The sequence below is a fragment of the Gouania willdenowi genome, chromosome 8, assembly GCF_900634775.1.
Source record: "Gouania willdenowi chromosome 8, fGouWil2.1, whole genome shotgun sequence".
Classification (NCBI taxonomy): Eukaryota; Metazoa; Chordata; class Actinopteri; order Blenniiformes; family Gobiesocidae; genus Gouania; species Gouania willdenowi.
This window is the reverse complement of record NC_041051.1, coordinates 6,061,476-6,079,403: the sequence shown is the minus strand read 5'-3', so window position 1 is coordinate 6,079,403 and position 17,928 is coordinate 6,061,476. Positions and strand designations below refer to the sequence as shown.

Sequence of the window (17,928 nt, the reverse complement as noted above, 5' to 3'; positions counted from 1 at the left end):
CTACATATGCGTCATAGAACTGTAATATGATTCCACAGGTTTGTCTTTAAATTGTAATTGACAGTTTTTAATTAATTTCCATGCCAACCACAGTTACAAAGTCAATTATCTGAACTTAATTTCAATTCAGTTGTGATTACAAGAACATATTTTTTTTGGTGAAATTGCAATTAGAATTACATCATAATTGTAATTATTATCAATTACGTGATTACAATTACATTATAATTGGCCCCAACCCTGGTGTGAGTTAGGACGCACGCAGTACTCCATCTAACTGTGTTTTTCATGCTGTTCTTCTGAGAAGTAGTGAAAGCAATGATTCTTAAAACTAGTATTTATTATATAAAATAAAACATTTATCGTTATAGGCAATATTGTAATTTTCTATATCACCAAAACATAAATCTTGATACGTTGCCCAGGCCTAGTCAGGACGTGTAGTATGGATGACGAGGAGTGCCACAATTAAATAAATACATTGTTAATTAATTAACAGTGTCCTCTAATGAATTAAATGTGTCAATAATTAATTAAATCAATTTTACATTTCATTTTCATTCCGAAAAGTATGAAATATAAATGTTTCTCTATTTATTTATTTATTTATTTCATGGTCTGGTGTTGCAGCACTTAATGAATTAATTTTGTTTGTAAACCTTGCTCGTCACAGCCTGTGGGGGCGGGGTTAACATCAATTGATCAAAATCCATTGCTTTGGTCTTCACTCTTTCCAATCATGGCGACTACGACAATGGAGGACGTTCATGAACTTTCCAGTGAGTTGGTGAGAGAGATTTTAGACCTGGCCAAGAATGTAGAAGCAGGAATATAGAACAAAACCGACGTACAGTCTGTATAGCACCACCCAGTGTATCAGAATAATGTTTACTAGCTCTGCCTCAAAACATTGTCACGGATCAATTTAGCTTGACTTGATGTGCAGGTAACCAATCAAGTGTTGGGAAACCTCCCCCACAGACTTTGATGAGCGTGTTTGGCAGATAAAATTAATTACTGCAACACCAGACCATGAAATAAATAAATAGTGAAATATTTATACTTCATACTTTTAAGAATTAAAATGAAATGTGAAATGGATTAAATTAATCTTTGACACAATTCATTTATTATGAACACTTTTAATTAATTAATGAATGGTGTATTTATTTATTATCCCCCTCCACAAAGTGTGAAGGGGGATATAGGTTTGGGCTCCGTCCATCCGTCCGAGTTAAAGTGGACAGCTTTTCTCAGAAACCAATTAAGATACGATAACCAAATTTGGTGTGTGGCTTCAGGGTATCAATATCTTGATGGAGTTTAAAAACGAGAAGCACGCAATTATTTTTACCAGAATTTTTGCCCTTCTTCCGTTTTTTTCCACTGTTTGAGGTATCTTCACAGCTTTTCTTAGAAACTGTTTAATATAGTAACTTTATATTCTGATGTGATAATATTTTCTTGTATACATCTAAGTTCTTAGATTTAGGACATTTGGGAAAAGGTTGTGAGTTATAATGACAACCAATCTGGTGGGAGATGTTGATGACTGTCTTCTTGTTTTATGGTGGCACTTCTTGTCCTCCATAGTATAGCTCCATTTCTCTTCAATTCAATCTAAAATGACATGTTTGTATGTTTGGTGATTCACAGCTGAGTCTTGGGGCTGGATGGACTGGATGCTACCCACTCTACTGGTCTGGCTGCTGAACGGTGTTCTGGTTTCGGGGGTTTTGATTCGGTTGCTGGTGTATGGAGAACCAGTAACCAGACCACACTCTGGGTCGTCCGTTTTGTTCTGGAGGCACCGCAAACAAGCTGATCTGGATCTTGCCAGGGTATTTCATCATTTTGTAGATAAAGACTCTAACATCTACTGGTTGTCATGGTGATTGTCACACCTTCTTCTCTCCACAGGGAGACTTTGCCCAGGCCAGTCACAACCTGTGGACATGTCTGAAGGCCCTTGGTCGACCCCTACCCACCTCCCAGTTGGATCTGGCCTGTGCCGCTCTCTGGTCTCTGCTCAGATTCTGCCTCCAGCGCCTGTGGGTGGGGCGCTGGCTGGCTGCCAAGGCTGGGGGGCTGCGGTCAGACCGCCCCCTGCAGGAAGACGCCTGCAAAAGCAACCGTGATGCTGCCCTGGTTTACCACCGCCTTCACCAGCTCCATATGACAGGTTCTGCCTTTTAGTTTACGTCAACCTTAAAGGGCCTATATCATGCTAAATCAACTTTTTTGAAGCTTTTAACTTTGTTACAAATTGTATTCCTTATCAAAACCCCCCAAAGTATCATTGGGTTTCCTTCTTGCTTCTCTGAGCAATCCTCAATAATCCTGCTCTCTGAGCTACTGCTCTGCTCTCTTCTGAAAAACAAGCGGTCAGACTTTTGTGACATCACAAAAATTTTATATTATATTATATTTTGCACTGTTCAGTTTACACTTCTATGTGCTCTGTTTTATTTCAATACACACATGCTTGGTGAACAATACAATCATAATATTTTTTTATTAATATTGCACATTATGTTAGCACTCAGTGATGAAAATAATAAACACTATTTTGTTTAAGCTCTTTTATTTTTTTCATTGATTCAGTCATATACTAAAATCTAAAAAAAATTATTTTTGTGTCAAATCTTGCTATGTGATTGATTTAGATGAATCAATATTAATTAACTACATTGTCTCTAATTAATTAAATACATTTTTTTAATCAAGTCCCACAACTAATATTTACTACTGTTTTTCACTCCCTACTATTATCATGTACAATATTATTTATTCATGTTTTCCTGTTAGTTACTTGAACTGTTAAAATCCTGCTTTTTATGTGTCCACACCTGCTGCTGTAAAATGTTTTTGTTCATGTTTTATTATCTGTATTTTCACCACGTATCTCACTCATACGTTTATTGTATTTTATTTTATTTTTTACAATACATTGTTATTTTTTTCATATTTTTTGTATGTTATAAAATACATAAATTGGTTTTGTGTTCCTCTTTGCTGCTGCAATCCATTGTGGGATTAAATAAACACAATCTAATCTTAATCATTAACTGACATTATTGTAACCAAACACCTTTTGTTTTTTTTGTGATGATTACATCCCTTTAGTTGTTCCTCTTTAAAATAAAGTGTTTTACATTGATACTGATGTAGATGTAGAGATGTAGAGAGGACATTGACTGATTTATCTTGCTCTGTGCATGTAGGTAAACTGAATGGCAGCCACCTGTCAGCGGTGCATATGGCTCTAAGTGCTGTGAACCTGGCAGAGTGTGCTGGTTCCTGCCTGCCAGTCGTCTCCCAGGCTGAGGTCTACGTCTCTGCAGCTCTACGGGTCAAAGCCAGCCTGCCCAGGATCCTACACTTCACCTCTGTGAGTTCATTTTATTTGCATGTATTTCACGTAATCGTCATTTTTTTAACTTGCTTAAAATAAAAAAAATAAAAAATCTGATTAAATAAGGACTAAGTTTTCCAATTTAAATGGATATTGATATATCAGGGTTCCCAAGGATCCTTAAAAAGTCTTAAAAGGCAATAAATTCATGATTCTAAAAATTAGGCCTTAGTTGTCATTAAAATGTCTTAAATACATTTTTCAAAAAGTCTTAAATTTTAACACAAGTACAATTTTATGATTGTAATTAGTCTCGCATTTCAAAATAAATGGTAACATTTTTTTTTTAAATGTATAAACAACATGGGAAAATGTAAATTTAACAAAAATTGCATGTCCAACAAAGATTTTTCTTTGTGGCTTTTGTTTTTTGTATTTTTGTTGTTGTTTCATAGATTTCTGGCTATTTTTGTTGTCATCTTGTGTTTTTGGAGAGATTTTGATTATTTTAGTCTGTTTTTTTGTATATTTTACTGTAAATTTGTGTATTTTTGTGTGTTTACTTTAAGGGCCGCCAGTTGCATGTCTGCACTAGACACTGGAAAAAAAATGACCCTAATCCTGTGTAATTGATGTGCTGTTTTTTTCCCTCAATTATGTTTAATGTGTAGTCGGTCTTAAATTTAATTTCAAATGGCAATAAAAAGTCTTAAAAAGTCTTGGATTTATTTTGACTAAAGCTGTAGGAACCCTGTATATGATAAATGAGCAAAACAGTGTTTATTATTTCCATCTATGAGTGCTAACATAATATGAACAAAGAATATTATTACATTCTTCACAACAGATGGAAATTAGCCTATGGCTAAAATCTGATGTATCTACATTTGTTGTATGTTCATTGATATGTACTGTCCCTACTCAAATAAATAAATAAAGAAAACAAACACTTAAATTTAAGTAAACTATATTAATGTTTTTTCTTTTCTTTTTTTTTTTTGGTAAATTTTCTACAACAAATGTGTTTTTGTATTAGAATAAAAAACAACACTCAGTACAGAATATTCCAGAGGAGTGAAAACTGACGAGTGCAAAACAGTTGGCATGAAATAAACTGATGTGCGAGCTGCTACATGTTTAGCATTGAGGTGCTAACGGAGCCTAGAAGAGCTCTGGTGATCAGCAAACTTTCTTGCATGAATTGCACACAACTGGGCTTAAACTAAAGTTAACACCAATAAAACACAGCAACAACTTCTCCTCTGGGGTCTCTGCTTTCTTGTATGTAGTCTGTGCATCAGTATTATGGGTATACAGAGAACTCGTGCAGTGAGAAAAGTTCTGTGCTGTTCGGAGTGGGAAAAAAAAGCGATTAACTGCATTATTTTTTTGGAATTTATTAATCGCAATTAACACATTAAAGTCCCTGCCCTAAAGTCAATATGTTTTTCTAAGTATTTGAGTAGCTGAGCTGAAACCTTTTCTCTTTCCATCAGCGCGTGTTCCTGAGCAGTGCTCGCCAGGCGTGCCTGTCGTCCAGTGGCAGCGTCCCTCCTGCCATGCAGTGGCTCTGTCATCCACTAGGTCACCGCTTTTTTATTGATGGGGACTGGGCCATCCGCAGCACCCCTAAAGAAAGCATCTATAGCCAGGCGGGCAACAGTGGTCAGTCATCTGAACCAACCGCTGATTTTCCACTTTTTTTTTAAAAAAAAAAGTTAATTTTTTTGCCTTCTTTTCCAGTGGACCCACTGGCCCAGGTGACTCAGGCTTTTAGAGAGCACCTGCTTGAGAAGGCTCTTTACTGTGTGGCCCAGCCTCATGGAGAGAAGAGTTCCATTCAGGGAGAAGGGTAAGAAAACCACACTCTTTCTTATAGAGGGATCTTATTGTTTAATACATGTTTAAAAAAGGATGTGTATGTATTGTTTTTAAAGGTATTAAAGGGTATCTGTAGTGGATATGTATGTAACAAGAAATGTGAGTAATGTATTACCAGTAAACGAAATATGTGCACCTTTTTATTTAAAAAAAATACATTAAAAGGACTGTTTAGAACCAGTTTATACCTTGGGGCATACACTATGGGGAGCCGGCATTTTGGTCAGGATATGATGCACTTTTGTTGATTCCTGTTAGTTGTTGCTAGGCAACAGTGTTCCGTTCGTCTACAGTTTCTTGAACAATGGCGGAGTGTAACGCCAATGGTTGCTAGAACAACAAGAGAAAACCCCCACAGAAACATTTCTTTTCTATCTCTAAGCCAAATAACGACACTAAGTCAGAGTTATCCAGACGTTGGCTCCATAGTATTGGTACGGGATACACACTTAAAACATTTCCGTTCAGACTAAATTCCAAAGTTACATCATATATCCTTTCACGCAGCTTTCATCGCAGTTGCTAGCCATATTTTTGTACTTCCAGCACCTAGCTACTCAGCTGTGTCTCGTTTCTGCTGGTAACAACAGCTCTGTTCATGAGGCTAATTCTGCATGCTGAGTGAATGCAGAGAAAGGTGATATTTAATCCTCTCCTAACGTACTACCTGGATGCTGCACTTTATCACTGACAGGTTAAACAGGGCTACTTCACATTGAGATGGAACAGAGAAACTACAGTTCCCACAATGTAAACAGAATTGTTACGCCTCTACCTCCCACAATGCACTATTTCTTTTAAGCCACAGGACATGCTGATCAACGAAAGTGAGTCATATCCTAACCAAAATGGCGGATCTCCTTAGTTTATGCCCCAAGGCAGGGTTCTCGCCAGCGCTGTTGAGCGTAGGGGCCCCTACGTTGTGCATTTGATCCCCTTTGTTGTGATGTTGGCCCATACGCTGCGTTTCAACCAGCTTTTCTGTTGTTTTTTATAATAATTGTTGCACACTTGGACACAAAAGGGACTTCCAGGCGTGCATGGGTTGTTTTAACTCTCTTTTTAATCTGCATAACTGAGAAACACATACATTAATATTTAATGCTCCCATCTTCACCTTGAGGGCGACCGTGGCTCAGGTGGTAGAGGGTTGTCTCCTGATCGAGAGGTTGGGGGTTTGATCCCAGTACCTGACTATGTGTCGAAGTGTCCTTGGGCAAGACACTGAACCCTAAGTTGCTCCCAGTGGTCGACTAGCGCCTTGCATGGCAGTCCTGTCCCACTGGTGTGTGAATGTGAGAGTGATTGGGTGAATGAGCTGATATGTAAAAGCGCTTTGAGACTGCTTCAGTGTGGTGATAAAGCGCTATATAAAATCTAGTCCATTTACCATTACCATTTACCCCTGCAGCTAGTTAGCTCTCCCCGATGTTGCCTGTGGGCATCCTCCGCTTTATAACCCATAATCACTGTCCAATAGGGATGTAAGGATTCACTCAACTCACGATACTGGGTTCATGATACGATTCTCTCAGGATTTATTTTACAAAATGAGACTGTAGGCAAATGATGACTGAAAAATATTCATTTTTTTTCTTCAAAAAAAAATAAAATAAAAAATACTGAACTATTTTCTTTTATCTTTTTTTAAATTCTGGCTCTACAGTAAACTATGCAAAACTGCATAATAGTTATTTTTCTTTTAATAATGCGACTGAAAATGTATTTTGTGCCTTAACAATTGGACTTTAACACAAATTCCATATCAAAGAAATAATATAAATAAACAATAAACATTCTCTCTCTCTCTTGTTTCTCCTTTTCCTCTCTGTTTCCCTCTTACCTTGGATTTCACATGTTCTTTCTTTCCTCTTTCATTTTGTCTTGGGGAAGCCAAAATGCTTGCACACTTCTGATTTAAAACACAGTGGTGTGTCCTGAATTTCAAATTCTATATAGATAGTGCCCTCTGCTGTTAAGTAAAAACATTAAATTAAATAAAAAAAAAGAGAAGTACTGCGATTCGATTTCAGAGTATTGATGTGAACCGTGACACCTTTGAATCAATTTTTAACTGCCTCACGATTAATCTTTACATCTCTACCGTCCAATATAAACAGTGTAGCTTCAACCACATGAAGCAGCACATGTATCAGTCTTTTGAACAAAATGTTTTTTGTTGTCTCTACAGTGTCTGTGAGTATTTATTAGTGGAGGGCTTATACCAGACATGAGTAACTCTATAACTACATTCAGCATGACTCTTCACCAATTCAACAAACAACTTTTGGCTTTAAGTAAGGCAGTAACAAAGTAATAAAAAACTAAAAATTTAGCTCTACTTCACAAAATTTGCCCCTCGCACGCCATGCGATCCCCCTACGCTGTAAATCATTCCTGGTGAGAACCCTGCCAGGTATAAAGTCATTCTAAAAATCCTTTTAATGTTTTTTTTAGTAAAACGGTTTATTGATAATACATTAAACCATTTTTTTGTTATATACATTTTCACTGCAGGTACCCTTTAAGTTACCATAATGATCACATGTGTCCTCTTTCCTCAGGGAGAACGCAGATGCCCTTGAGTACCTGCAGCTGTTGATTAGTGCTTCAGATGCAGCTGGTGCCACCTCCCAGTCTTTTGCTATTGGCTCCAACATGGCGACTGTGACTGGTAGGTTTCTACAGCTGCTGTCATTACTGCCTACCATTCACTAAGAGGGAGGGGGAGGGGGAGGGGGGGCTCTTGATTGCTTCATCTATCTTCAGCACATGTGATCACCTTGAGAGGTGAAGGCAGCGGGAGGAAAAGAAAGTCCTGCCTTTGACGGTAGTTTTTGTCTTTCAGGCTGTGACCCCCACTCTAAGTGGTGGTCCTCTGCTGCTGTGGTGATCATTAACTGGCTCCAAGGTGACGACGGTGCAGCAGAGAGACTGTATCCAACAGTGGAGCATCTGCCCCGCAGTCTGCAGAACGCAGAGTGAGTTATAAGCACTAGGGATGTAAACATATCTCTATGACCACGGTATTAAACTCACGGTACGATAATTGTTGCAATATTGTAGGAAAGCTCACGGTTTTACAAGAAGGCACACAGTTAGCAGCAATGCTAACAACAACAAGAATGATGACCATTGAGAAATTGTCTGTTCACTATTTTGACAGTATGTATTGTCATACTTTAAGATTAATGACACTATAAACTGACCACTGCCTACTAACACATGCAGATTATTTAGCTACAGTGCAATAATTCTAATCGAGTCAGGAACACTATGAGTAACAGGTATAGAAACAGCCTAGTAACAGTAAATAAATAATTATAATAAAAAGACAGCCAAAGAAATAAAAGTAGTGCAAACTTCCTTATTATGTGTTTAGATTAAGTTTAGGTTTTTCTAGAGAAAGATGAACAATTCAACATTTAAGGTTAAGAGTAATCTCTGAGAATTTAACAGGGTTCTTGCGTTTCCTTAAAAAGTCTTAACAGGCATTACAAAAATAATAAAAATAAGGCCTTCATTGTCATTAAGATGTCTTAAATTAATGTTTAAAAAGTCTTAAATTTGAACACATAATTATTATTTTATGATTGTAATTAGTCTCACGTTTCAAAATAAAGGGCAACATTTGTTTTTTTTTTAAAAAAATAGAGAATTTACCGTAACATCATGCAGGCACGAGAGCGGAACCAACTACAAGACAGTGACGTGGTTGCAGCTGGACTCTGTGCAGATGCGAGTCATGCTTGTAGCAACAAACTCCTCCGTTTCTGTCGCACGCCATTGGCTCAACTGCCTGTAACCTATGACGACGCCCCAAAGCATTATGGTACTTGTAGTTTACTCTGAAACGGTCCACAATAGCCAACTCAAAACTTTAATTGAAAGGGCTTATTATTTTATACTGTGACATAACCACAACAATATTAAGGCACTTGTAATACTGCGGTATTGTGATTTCGTCAGTACGTGACATTCCTACTAAGCACACAAAGCTCCAGCCACCACTGTTTTCTGCACTGTTGATTCTGTGATGACTACAGTATATGCAGACATCTCCAGCTTAATCTGTTTTTTCCTCCTCCTTTCCTCCCGCTATGTCAGGAGCCTCCTGCCCAAAGTGTGTCTAAACACATTCAAGGCGGTGCGAGCTCTGCTGTCCAAACCAGAGAACTGGCAGCTGAGTCTAAGCTACAGCAACAAGGCTAGCACGCTGCTACGGGACAGTTTCAACCTGGAGCCGCACAGCTACAGCTCCAGCTTAGACAAGGTATGAAAAAATTAGATTAAAAAATTAACCATTTCAAATGTGACCTGTATCACTATCAGATTCCAGTGTCAACGGTTTGCGGCTCCAATCTGACCCGCATGCGCATTGTCGCGTTTGTCTTAAAGTTTTTGTTTAGTGGAGCTGGAGAATGAATGAGCAGGTGGAAGAGACGAGGAGAAAGAAAAAGACTTTTTTTTTTTTTTACTTTTTGTGGCGCCAATTTGCTTTTAAACACAGACCATTTATGATATGAACCTTCAAGCTTTGACCAGAACCCAACAAAGCGAAACTGAAACCAACAGGTCCGACAGACATTAGGTATTTATATCCGTGCCCGACCCAAAACAGACCATTAAAACCTATTTTTTTCCTCATACAAATGATAAATTTATACTTGTTTTAGTGGTAAGCCTGCTTTTATTAACAGACAACTGTTAATGTCAACATCAGATCAGCGCATGGGGAAACAATCACAGGTCAAAGTGCAGTGAACGCATGAGACATTGGATCTATTTACATAATCCACGTATCAAATATAAGGCTAATCCATGTTCTTGTGCAGAAAAAATGATTCAACAGTAGATGCTTCAAGTCTGTCTCAATTCTGTCCCTGTCCCTCTCTGCTCCATGGTGAGAGGACAGCACGCAGCTGCGCACGGCACTCTTGTTCTTTTCTTTTCTTTTTGTGCAGCGCAGCACTCTCTGCTGCCTACAGCTGTTGCTATAAAGTGACGTTAACGTATGAAATGCGCATGAAATCCTCCTTGACCATTCACACTGAGGTTGCATTGAAAAAGAACAGATCTGTATCTGATTCAGGACCACATATAAAATTGGAACCCCAAACAATTGGATTTGGGCCACATTTGCCTTTGTTTGTGTGCAACTCAGAACTAATGTGCCTGCTGCGTCCTCACCTCGGACTCTCAGCAGATGCTGATGCTGATGCTGATGCTGGGTGATGGGCGGCCTCATCGCCAGTGAACGTCCATGGCCGGAGCTGTGGTGCATTGTAGTTGCATTGCATGTGTGTCTCAGCAGAGTGCAATGTATCTGCAGTGCAACACAGAACTGGGCCACAAACCAGGAACCACACACAGGCCATAAGTGGTTAGAATTCATTCATTTTGACTTCTTTAATGATGTGTTATTCAAGTATCTTTTTTTCAGGAAATCCTCACATGTTTCGACTGCCAACTGCCAGTCTTCCTCAGATGAATCTAGTGAATGATTTCATAAGGAAAGCATCAAAGCATTTACTCAACGCTTTATGTGTCCTTATGAGTTCTTTCTGGCCGTGGCCGACCTCAGAGTTCTCTCATCTCATCTTCCTAGATGCCTCTGAGGAAGACTGACAGTTCGCAGTCGAAACATGTCAGGAGATCAAATGTCCAGGTGATTTATTAAACCACAGTGCACTATTTTATCAGGATATGTTGATAATGGGACATGGAACTGGTGATTAAGTTTTGGTGAAGTTCTGGATTAGCAAAAATGAGAAAATACCACTCATGGAAATCACAATATGGGTGGATGTGAGCTGTACCTGAGCGCAGTGGCTTATGGGTAATGTAGTAGTGGTAGGGAAGTGCATTGTGTTTGTATTTCCCGCCCGGTACTCGTGCTGTACGTGTTACATGTGACAAATCGTACATATTGTGGCACATTTGTTCTTTTGAAGATTAGTTTTTTGGCGCTTCTGTGTGCGGAGGAGTTTTTTCCCTAATCCCACACTGTGCCCCTCACTAAAAGGCCATAGTTCAGGACCTGCCTTTTTTTACCTCCTGTTTTCCACTTCTCATCTAAGCAAGATAGCACCGCGGATGGCTGCCTCAGTGTGTTGGTGCGCATTGTTTCTTTGCACCAACTGCCAAGTTAAATTCCTTGTGCTGTTTTAAAGGTGCAGACCCTAACTTTCAGATCCCTCTCTCCCCGCTGCTCTCTTGTCCTGCCTTCAAAGTCCTTCCCTCAGAGGAGCTAACAAGCTAACGTTAGCCCGACAGCAACATCACAGTAATACTGTATAACATGCACTGTTAAAAGCACAATACTGCAGCATTTCTCGCTCTCATTGTGCACACACCAATCTAGCAGCAGCAGCGTAACAACGCAGTGTCACTCATCTATACGTCAATATTCAGTATTGTCTTTACCCATTTCAAAGTCTGCTAATTTTCCATCATCCCAGTTCACAGCTGGTAAATCAGACTGTGCATATCTCAGGCCATGTGACAATCCTCTTAATCCAGTTTTAATAATGTAAATCGCTGATTCATTTCCTCCCAGGTCATTCAGTTGTTGTTATGCGACCTGCTGCTGATCATGAGGACCAACGTGTGGCGTCTCCAGCAGCAAGGAGCCACACCCCCCGTGCCAGGGTCTACAGGTACAAGCGCTCAGCCGGGCGTCCACCAGGCCTCTGCACCGGAGCTCCAGGGCTTTCAGCAGGACCTCAGCTCACTGCGTAAACTGGCCCAGAACTTTAGACCTGCTACACGAAGAGTAAGAGCTGTTCACATTTATTTAGGTTTGAAATGCTCATCAAACGTATTCAGATTTACCATGATCGTCCTTAATTTATGATCTAAATGTTTGCTTTCTGCTACGTCTCCCAGCATGTCTTAGGTTGCACCTGTATGGAGTGAGTTAGGGTAAAGGTCCCAGTGATGGACCATTATAGTCACAGCTGACCCTATAGGAGCAGGACGTACTATTTTAATGTATACAAGTTTCAAAATTGGTTGACAAAACAAAAAAAAAGTATTTTTTTAATGTTCAAAGAAAACAACATGGATCTGTGTATTGGGGTTTTTATTCAATTTTTTCTTGTACAATTCTTTTTTTGCTTTGCAGTGTTTACACATTTCTAGAACTTCTTTTGTTTTGTTTATGTATTTATATTATTTTACCTTAAAACAAACAAGTTGGCTCCTAGGGCCTGTAATACAAACCTAGATTTTTTTTCATCACACTAACTTCCAGGATTTATTCAGTGTCCCCTCTACTAAGACGCTGGTTAACTTCTTAAGGGGCTAAATCACCATGGGAACTTAGGCTGAACGACAAACCTGGTGGGGACCAGGTTATTAAGTGGATAAGATCTGAGCGAGTACTAAAGTCCCACCTCCTGACCAATCAGTTCTCTTGTATAATGAGCTGCCCATTGTTATTAGATCCTGGTTGGTTCAGATCTAACAGCTGTGATTAGTAAATACAGATTATTCATGGATAAACGCAATCCTTTCATTTATTGATGGCATCCTCTATGAAAGATATAGCTTCCTGCCTGTGTTCTTTTCTTCCTGATTTTTCTGCAGCAACGCTGTTGTTTTTTGTCTGAATTATGGATTTTAATTCTTCATATTTTTAAAGAATTATTCCTCAATTGTGACATAAATTGCTCTACACAATTTCTCCGTGATTGTGATTGGTCTGACGCTGCAATCTCCACCCCGTCACAGGAGCTTGCACATAGTCAGGCTGAAATCACCCGAACATGTTTATATCCTGCTTCGTAGTACAGCTTCTCTCTGAATGTTTGGTTAGGTGAAGCTAACAGAGAGATATCCTGGTTATACATATCCAGCTTCGTGGTACAGGCCCATAATGACAATGCAAAATACATGAATAATAATAATTATAATAAACCATTTGAGCATTTGGCGTAGTTAGAAAGTAAGGAAAGGAAGACACGGGATCAAGAATGTGTGTTAGGTAGTTTTCCTCCTCAGCGTGACCTGAAATCATTTCCTTTGATGTTCAGAGTTTAGTCAGTTTAGCTCCAGATTGTATTGAGTTCTGCAGAGCTGGATGATGAAACATTAGTGAGATGTGTGTGTTCTGTCTGGCTTTAAACAAACACACACACACACCCTGAGGTAAGTGTTCAGCAGACTTTAAAGTCTCTCTGAGGTAAAGTCGTGTGTGAGTCATCACTGCTCATCCTTCCTCCTCCTCCTCTTCCTCTCTAATCTCTCTCCCTCCGTCTCTCTGCAGCTGTTCCTCCATGAAGCCACAGCCAGGCTGATGGCGGGGGCCAGTCCCACTCGCACACATCAACTCCTGGATCGCTCACTGCGACGCAGGGCTACGCCAGGAGCAAAGACAGGTGTGTGCGTGTGTGTGTGTGTGTCCAGATAAATCTCAGCATCTATCTAGAAAAGCAAGGAAGTTCTGCGTGCGTGTGTGTTTGTGGAGCAAATTTCTCCCTGATTTGACCCCTTCTGCACTCACCCAAAAAATTACAATTCATAAATATTTCATAATTCATAAAATATTTCAAGTAGTTTGAATTTCCGTCCTGATCAGGAGCAGCTCTTAGTATTTTTAACCCTTTCATTCCATTTAATGTCACCCTACATGTTATATTAGTCTTTTTAGTGATTATTGCTTTATTTCAGGCTGTCGGTGTCGATGCAAAAAATTTTCTAGATATTATTATTAATTAAATAATTTGATTATTTCAATTTCAATCAGAATAATCCAACTTCCATGTAAATTTATTTATTTTTTTAACCCTTTGATAGTTTTGATTGTTAAACGCTGATACATTTATTGTCTGTTAAAATATTTTTTTTCCAGTTACCCTTTGTTTATTGCTATATATATTGGGCTGGGACTTTAACGCGTTAATTGCGTTTAATTGATTACAGAAAAAATAATGCACTAATTGCTCAGTGTCAATGTTCAGTTTCCACTTCTATTTTTTTATTTTAATAAACAAAAACAAGTCCCAACACAAATGTACAGTATATATATGTATATATGTTCACAAATACAGTTACATTATTTAGTTTGTACAACACTTGTACATTTTCAGGGGAAAAAAATGTTTAATTTACTTTTTAAGTTTCGAATAATGTAATCATGATTGTGAAGTTGGTTAAAGGTTTTTAACGTCCTCTTGTCAATTTGTTCTCACCTCCTGTAGTTCCGAGCTCAGTTTGGCTAACTTATTGATTGTGTGTGTGTGTGTGTGTGCGCGTGTGCAGAGGAGTGTGAGGCGCGGCTGGGCCAGCGTGAGCAGGCTCAGGCGGTGATGCTCGCATGCAGCTATCTGCCTCCATCCTTCCTGTCAGCCCCAGGCCAGAGGGTAGGCATGCTGGCAGACGCAGCGCGCACCCTGGAGAAGCTGGGGGACAAGAGGACCCTCCATGACTGCCAGCAGATGATCATCAAACTGGGCAGCGGCACCACCGTCACCAACAGCTAGAGACACAACACTGTATAGACATTGTACGTGGAAATATCTTTGAAAACAAAGACCAATGCACACAAACACAGTTCCATGGACTACCAGCCCCATGTTTTCATTTCGCCATGCAGCTATTGGACAGATTTTTTTTATTTTTTAACCAATTCAGATTCTTTTGATTTCCTCCTCCATGACTTCACCAAAAGTGGGAATTGTTGCCTGTTGCTACAAATTAGGGTAACACTTTACTTGGAGTTTTATACATAAAGGCTAACATTACTAGGGATGTTCCGATCCGATATTGGTCCGATATCAGCCGGAAAACGAATATCCAATTTTTTATTTTTTTTATTTATTTTTAAAAAAATTTTAATTTATTTTATTAAATTGTGGAATACTGTAGATATTATGTTGACGGTTAAAATGTATGTAACCAATTGGTTGATAATAAATGGATCAGTTTTTCTCATACTGCTTGATCAAGCCTTTTCTAACATTCCACACTACAAAATAGGCAGCCTTCATGACACCTTATTCATAATAGTGGCGTGTAATGTATAAAAGTTCAAGTAAAGTGTTTTAAAAAATCTAGAAATGCTAAGTGAGAGCATTACATTGCAGTGTCACATTGTTCCCACTGGGGGGCGCTATCTTGTCTTGTTTGGACAGTTTAATGTAAGGGTTTGTTTTCATCACATGTGCATGTGATCTAGAGAGGAGAGCACAGATGTGCACAAAAGAATGGTTCTCGGTGTAGCTTTTGCATCATTTGTCAGAATCTGTCCTGCGTATCTTTCTGCACTAAGCCTGTAAGGCTAATTTTAATGTAATATGTAATAATAATATCGGCTTTATAAGGTTATTTTAATAGTTTGTGTGATTTGCTGTGTACATATTTTTGAAATGTATTTATAAACTGTATGAATTTTAATTAAGCAGTATTTTGCAGAAGCAGAGTGGTGATGGATGCTTATTTTCTTGCACTAATACTGATTAATGTGGCGATTTGTCTTCTTTAAAAAAACAAAAACAAAAAAGCAGTTAGTGTACTGCAGTAACGTCATGTGAATAGAACCATTTCTTTTGCTGCACACATCAGCAACAATGAGTAACTAAACAACACTGGCACTTTAAAAGTTGCAGTGATGTTGCAGAACATTTCAAAGCATTTCTGTCTTTTTTCCCACTCATAGATACATTTTAAGAGCAGAAATAAAGGTTCAGGAGATGTTTTTTCTTACATGGAATCAATGAGATTGGTTCTAATGACGTTCATAGGCTTGTGTTTTTTCAGAAAGTGAAAGGCTGATCAAAAACTGCAATCTTTTCTCTTTTCTCTTGCTTGCTTTGTTCTTTTTATTGTGTAAATAATAAAACATTTTGTAGAGAAGACTTCAGCACCTGCTCTAATGTTCACTTTTCTCTGGTCAAAATGATCACATTTCTTAAAGCCAGGGTTGGGCTCAATTATATTTTTCAATTACAATTGCATCTTCAATTAAAGCTGCAAGCAGCGTTGACCGGGTCCTCGCTACCACGCTCATGTTGGGACGTGGTGCACGTTGAGTTGTGTTGCATGTCGGGGTGTGGCGGAGACGTAGCTGACCATTTTCAAGGATTATATCACAAACTTTCCTGCAATATTCTGTGCAAATATAATGTCTCTGATTTCCTTTTACCAATAGGTGGCGCTATGACTATCAGTGACTGTTGGGTTCAACGATAACTCATTTTTTTTGGCCTACAAATGAAAGCTGCTATAATCAGTTAGCTTCTACTTATCTCTAAAAACTCCTAATAACTACCATAAGTGTAGCACATCATCCAAGTGAACAGACGAATATTTATCTATAAACTTTCAACTTTATTGTCAGTGATGATGTCATCAGTCCCAGCTGGGACCAGTTATGTTCCAAAAGGCCAATTTTCAAGAGGGTACTATTGAGTCATTTTGGGTAAAAGTGCCTGTTATTTATGAAATAATAAAACTGGCCCACCATCTAAAGAATGTTTCAGTCTCTAAGCCCCTCCCACAATTGAGGGGCTGACTAATCATTTATCCACCTTTATTAAACCTGCCGGCCCCTGTAATAAAACACAAACGTTAATTACTGGGAACACACGTGACCACCATGCTCATCCTCCAGGACCACTACACGCTGAGTTTGAAGCCCTCCTGGGCACGCCCACAGCAGACTGGGCTGTGGGCGTGTTTACAGGATGAGACTCTGGAGAAAGAAGAGGTGAATGAGCAGGGGGAGGAGCTGAGCGAGGAGGAGACAGAGGGTCTCATCACCACCAGAGAGTCCCCCCCCCCCAACAGCCCAACCATGTCCCACCATCACCACATTTCAGCTGACTCCAGGGCCGTAGCAGAGGTGCCCAGGGCCCACCTCCGAGCCCTTCCCCCATTTCACCCCGAGTCACCAGATCATACTCAGTGGTTACCACGGCTACCATTATGACCATGACAGAGCCAACAGGAGATTGGTCACCATTTAGGGAGACTGAAACAGCCACTACTGTTGAAATTCACTCCCATCCGACTCAAACAATTTCATTAAAACCCCAGAGGACCCCACGGCTCCTCCTTCTGGGTGAAAACTCATCAACACAGAACCAAAATCATCCAGTTGAGATATATGTTATGCTGTTGGTTGATAAAATCTGAACGAAGGATATTTAATTTACTTTAATTTTATTTTATTTTTCAGTTTCCCCCTCGATGGATTGCCACCTTATTGTGGTCAGGGGGTTTGCGTGCCTCAGTGACCTTATGAGCTATACCAGTAGGAGCTTAGTCTTCAGGTGGGACACCCAAGTTGGACAGGTCTGAAGGTAGAGGCCTGACTGGTGCAATCCACTTCTCTAGGTTGGGGTTGAACACATGCAGTAGCTAACAACCCATTCAATGAAGAAAACACTGTTACTATAAGCACAGGGGAAACAAAGTGCTGGAGTATTATATTTTTTCTGTTCTTGTCATTTTGTGGATTTTGTTCGTCTTTGAAGTCCTTTTGTATATGTTTTAGTTTTTGTAGTCATTTTGTGTGTTTAAAGCTAGAGGAGGTGATTTTCTCCAGATACACTTTTTAAATTTTTGGGTGAAATTGTCTTTATGTCCTGACAGAAAAAAAAAGATCTTATGTGCTCTGAAAAAGGAAAGAAGAAAATCCATCATCTGTAGCAGCTGTAAATCTGTTATAACTTCGACCCAATGGAAAA

At 39.2% G+C, this 17,928-nt stretch overlaps 1 protein-coding gene across 1 annotated transcript in view; it reads left to right on the top strand.

Moving 5' to 3' along the window:
- srebf1 (sterol regulatory element binding transcription factor 1) overlaps nucleotides 1-15,057 on the top strand; it is a 29,713-nt gene extending 14,656 nt beyond the window's left edge. The window contains exons 9-19 of the mRNA XM_028454295.1: nucleotides 1,657-1,841; nucleotides 1,921-2,182; nucleotides 3,225-3,391; nucleotides 4,852-5,020; nucleotides 5,099-5,207; nucleotides 7,801-7,910; nucleotides 8,085-8,217; nucleotides 9,344-9,509; nucleotides 11,796-12,011; nucleotides 13,506-13,617; nucleotides 14,501-15,057. Coding sequence (XP_028310096.1) covers nucleotides 1,657-1,841; nucleotides 1,921-2,182; nucleotides 3,225-3,391; nucleotides 4,852-5,020; nucleotides 5,099-5,207; nucleotides 7,801-7,910; nucleotides 8,085-8,217; nucleotides 9,344-9,509; nucleotides 11,796-12,011; nucleotides 13,506-13,617; nucleotides 14,501-14,721 — 1,850 coding nt within the window. The 3' untranslated portion in view covers nucleotides 14,722-15,057. The remainder of the gene's footprint in view (nucleotides 1-1,656; nucleotides 1,842-1,920; nucleotides 2,183-3,224; nucleotides 3,392-4,851; nucleotides 5,021-5,098; nucleotides 5,208-7,800; nucleotides 7,911-8,084; nucleotides 8,218-9,343; nucleotides 9,510-11,795; nucleotides 12,012-13,505; nucleotides 13,618-14,500) is intronic.
- Nucleotides 15,058-17,928: the final 2,871 nt, after the last annotated feature.